At 38.0% G+C, this 5118-nt stretch overlaps 1 protein-coding gene and 1 long non-coding RNA gene across 2 annotated transcripts; one reads left to right on the top strand and one right to left on the bottom strand.

Moving 5' to 3' along the window:
- Positions 1-267: 267 nt before the first annotated feature.
- Positions 268-1338, top strand: LOC121720997. Its single transcript, XR_006034712.1, has 2 exons — positions 268-436; positions 1179-1338. It is a non-coding gene; the product is annotated as an uncharacterized LOC121720997 (long non-coding RNA).
- A 1378-nt stretch (positions 1339-2716) lies between these two features.
- mc2r (melanocortin 2 receptor) lies at positions 2717-4535 on the bottom strand. The gene has a single exon (XM_042107352.1). The coding sequence runs from the start codon at positions 4533-4535 to the stop codon at positions 3621-3623; it is 915 nt and encodes a 304-aa protein (XP_041963286.1). The 3' UTR covers positions 2717-3620.
- Positions 4536-5118: the final 583 nt, after the last annotated feature.

Raw genomic sequence — 5118 nt, 5'->3', positions numbered from 1 at the left:
TACTTATTTTCTAAATATATGGAGAACTTTATGTGTGAATATGTGGCAGACATATTTGTAGTCTCCATATATGGTGGCATACATATCCATACACTAGATTACATTACTTATTTTCCAAATGGAGAACAGTGTGAATATATTTGTTTATGTCTTGGCGTCACAGATAAGGTGTCGACTATGCTGCCTTATGTGTCAATGTTTTGTGTGGAGCGCTTTGGGTTGCACTATGTGCATGAAAAATGTGTGAGGCCAAAGCTACTTTAAATATAACGGATACTTATCGCATCTTGATATGCGCATGCGCACACAGCAATACCCATCCCCCACCCTGGACTGACATTTGAACTCCAACCATGGTGACTTCAACCGTCACTTTTTGTCATGCATCCAACTGTGTAGCCTAAGCTGTACAAACTCTGCTGTCATCATATCCAAGGTAAGAAAGCCTTTAGTAAACGGGAATCAGTTATAAAATATTGTTTTTATAATGTAATGTTAACCAAATCCGTTTGTTAACAGTCTAACCATCATGTTAGAATTAGCTAATGTTAATGTTATCAATTAGCTATCGATAATGTTAGCGAGCTAATATTGCTAACGTTAGCGATGTTAGCTGTTAATGTTAACTTTACCATTATGTGGAATATCTAAAATGGTAGTTAACATCATATCCAACAACAAGCCTGTCTGAGATGTCGTTATGAATATAAGTTTTAGTTTGAATGAAATATCAGGTGTGAGTAAGTTAGCTAACCTAGCTATAGCAGCTAACTTATATTTAAAGTGGCTGCTAAAAACCATGCAGGCTAACGTGAATGTTAGTAGGCCTAAATGGATCTTTAGTTTGTGAAGGGTAGTGTTAAGCCATCCTTACAACAGAAGACTTTGAAGATTTGGGAAAGATTCTTGAAAGATAGTCTTTTGAGTAAAGCTTGAATGGGGGGCATTAGTTAAAAGACTCCAATCTTTCAAGAATCTTTCCCAAATCTTGTCAAAGTATTCTGATGTATGGATCATTAGGCTACATGTTCTTCATCTCATAGCCCTTATTTAAGCTTACTTGTGCCAAGGTGTGTGTTTATTAAAGATGCATGTGAAGGTAGTAGTGCTTCAGTGATGGTCTTTTCATGTTATGTGTGTTTTACAGCATATTAATCTTCTCTGTTCCCTGTTTGCAGGTGGTGATTTGTGAGGACTGCTGCCCTGAGAACACAGAGTACATTCTGCATATGCCAAATCAATGTGTGCCACTTCCATAAAGGGGAAAAAAGTTTCTACCTGGAGAGTGTACTCACTGTTTGTGTGGAAAAACTAAACTTTAATAAAAGGTTAAACAAATATTTTGTGTGTTTTCTTTGGAACATCAACAATGTTATATTTCTGATACAGATATTGTGACATATTTCTATAAATGTGACATAGCAGAACATTACATACATTTTGCAATATATTTACCTTATATGAGTGCAAATATATGTCCATAGACATATATTTGCAATATATTGGTATCCCTAGTATGCGTACAAATGCATAACTTATGCAATATATTGTAATATATTTGTATATCTGGGAAAATATATGTGACATGTATGTGTATATATGTGACTTATATGTGTGAAGCATACATTGACATATATGCTCCCCCCCCCCCCCCCCAAACATGCACACACATAGCACAAACACATAATTTTGCTAATTTTATGCTGTTTAAGAAATGTATAAATTGTGCACTGTCGCTTTAAGACAGTCGCTTTAATTCACGTTTATTTCTCAATGTTCTGCCTGCTCCGCTATGGCTAGTGCTGTACCTACGGCTGGGCCCTCTCACAGTTTTTAAATGGTCAGTAGTGGGAACTACTGTTGCCTTCATGATTTCCTTTTAAAACTTTCTGAAGGATATATCAATTATCAACAATCACAAGCCAGCTGGAACCTGCGGCTCTCTCTCCCTCTCGTGAGTGCAGACGCGTTCCCAATTAAATGGATTGCATAATGTTCGTTAGATCTGCTGCAAATGAGATAACTAAGAGTTAACTTAGTTTAACATGATGTTATCTCTATTTAACATGATGTTTTGACATTGACATTGTAAACGTTATCTAAGGAGAGTGAAAAGCAGTTTGCAGTAAAGCTAACCTAAACCAACGTCGTCTCTATCGCAGGAAAAAAATAGCGAGCAGCCTGATAACTAAATGAAATGCTCGGTGGGCCGCAGTTTGCCCACCCCTGTTATATAGAGATGTGTGCCCCTCCTAATAATGACCAGTGAATTAATTTAGGAACAGGTGGATTCCAATCAAGTTGTAGAAGCATCTCAACGACCATTGATAGAAGTAGGAGGCACCAGAGCTCAATTGCAAGCGTCATAACAAAGGGTCTGAATCATAGACTGTCTATGGTCTGAATACTATGTAAATGGAATATTTCTTTTATTTTTTATAAATTTACAAAACACTGCAAACACCTCTTTTTGTGGAGAGTTGGAGTGTTGTGTGTAGATTGATGAGAAAAAAAACATGAGTCTGAAAAATAACAAAATGTTTGGAAACTTGAAAGGGTCTGAAAACTTTCCGATTGCACTATACAGTATGTTTCTCCCATATTGTCTTACAACCTTTTGGCATGTGGCAGTGTCATTTTCAGCCAGAACAAACATATTGGTCAAGAGAAAATCAACATTAAATCAATATTTGCCAGGGATATGAATAATTTTGTTCTTAACTGTATGTATTTGTGTGATTTATGTTCATATTATTAATTGCTGCTGTAACACCATAATTTCCCTTTGCAAGTAATCTATCTAATTCTAGTGGTTTATTAAAACATCATAATTTATTCTGTCAGTCTTATTTATTCTAATGAAAAGGAAAGACACTTACTCAATGCAGAACAACAGTAATGAACAAAATCCCATAATATCCATCACGTCAGATGTAAACTGCAGATGGAAGGAGAAAGTTGTCAAGGCTTGTCTAGTGTCTTCTCTAACTCCTCCGACACCGGAAGATCAAGTTAGATGTTAAGTCAGAACTTCATAGGTTTCCTCATCATGACACATATGAACTTTGTGAAACTTTGTGAGGGCTAAGGGCTGTCCCATGGTGAAATTGTGAAGTGTGTGAAGGCTTGCTTGTACCCTTTCTGTGCCCTTTCCATAAGTCAGCATTTATAGACTTTACCCAAGGGAATTGCCAACCATTCATACACTGCAGAAATTGCTTGTCCAACAAATTAATCTAACCAATTAATCTTACGTTAAGATAAAAAAATATGTTGTTGGTATTGTTTTTACTTGTTGGTATTGTTTTAGACACTTACCTAACGCTTTCTCGTAAAATCATTTGACTTCATTTAATATGAGTTTGACTTATTTTAAGATTATCAAGAGAACAAGCTAATTTGGCTGCCTGCGCATCAAGCACATTTTCTTAAAAACAAGCAAAGACATTTTTAAATCTTGCCAAAAGAACAATATCAAATAGACTCAGTTTAAGCAATGCCTGTTGTGATTTGTATGGCATGAGGGTTCAGTTAAGGTACTCTGAATAGACTATAATGTCCTCTGCACTATCAACAGAAAGAGTTGCTGTGAGATGAAAACATGATTTTATGTCCAGACCTCATCGAATTGGGTAGCGCAGCATCCTCCGAATTGAGCGTCTGAGTTCTTTACTGCGGAAGGCATAGATTGTGGGGTCAATGACTGCGTGACTGACTGACAGCAAAAGATGTAGGTGAAACAGGGAGCGGTAGCATTCGCAGTAAGGGTCTTGTGGGCACAACATTAACAATAGCAGGTGCAGAAAAAAAGGGGTCCAGCACACCATAAACACACCAAATAGAATGGTGAGTGTCAAAGCTGCCTGCATGCTTCTCCAGCCAGGAAGGCGAGTTCTTCCTGCTTCCAAAACACCTGGTAAAGAAGCGATGTGTCCTGCATGTTTCCGTGCAAGAAGAAACATGAGAACATAGAGGGGGAGAATGAGGAGCAAAGCGAGAAGAAAAATGATGATGAAGGTCACCATGACAGTGGCGATGTCAAAGAACCTTATCATAACTGCTCCACCAGTGCCACACAATGCCCAGATTATCCCTAGCACCATGATTGCCCGTCGGCATGTTACAATGACATGATACCGCAGGGCGTGAAATATAGTAATGTAGCGATCCACAGCAATTGCCAAGAAACTGCAGAATGAACCCAAAAATGACATGCATAGTAATGTGTCAATCACATCATCAAGGTGACGCTCCAGTGTCCCTCCCGTGTCCAAGTGACCAGCAGCAGAGAAGGCCAACATGGTGCTCTCCCAGGCCATGCACAGGCTAGAAAGGGTGTTGAAAGCAGCTAGATTGCAGATAAACAGATACATTGGAGAGTGTAGTTTAGGGGTGCGTATCACTGCAAGCACTACCAGTAGATTCTCAGTCAGACTTGCTATACCAACAACCAGGAAGACCTCATGAGGGACATAGACCTCTTGGCAGTCAGTCCCCACAGATGCAGCAGTGGAAGAGATGCTGTACCTATTCATGTTGCTCGACTGACCTGTAAAAGAATAAAAATATACAGTACTGTCAAATATGGTGTAGTTTATTCAGTGAAGAAAACATGCTTTACGACAAATAGGGAATAATGAGTCCAAACATGAATATTGGGATAGGCCTTTTTAAAACATCTGATTCCAAGCAACAAAATGACCTTGAAAAAGAATGCAAAAGGTTCTTCAGGTTGTACAGAATGCAGCAGCTCTATGGAATCAAATCAGACTCAAATGTTTTTTACGTGTGTATCATGACTTGAAACTGTAAAAATTATTTGTAACTGAAAATGATTGGTACAAGTATTTGTCATTATTACACTATGCCCTACACACTTATGAATCTATTTTATGAGAACGGAACTGTTTTACAGCTACAAATTATCCTAGAGTTACAAATATTTTACCATTAAAAATATATTCTACAGTTACAAAACTATGCTTTATGCGCACACAGCTGTCCTACAGTTAGCCTGTAGGTACATAGACTTGCTCCACTGTGGGGATCAAAAGTGCCTTGTGTGTGTGTGTGTGTCACAGTTTGTAACTGTAAAACTGATTATGGACTGTACAAACA

This window comes from Alosa sapidissima, chromosome 10 (assembly GCF_018492685.1).
Source record: "Alosa sapidissima isolate fAloSap1 chromosome 10, fAloSap1.pri, whole genome shotgun sequence".
NCBI lineage: Eukaryota > Metazoa > Chordata > Actinopteri > Clupeiformes > Clupeidae > Alosa > Alosa sapidissima.
The sequence above is the reverse complement of the archived record's forward strand: the minus strand, read 5'-3'. Positions and strand labels throughout refer to the sequence as shown.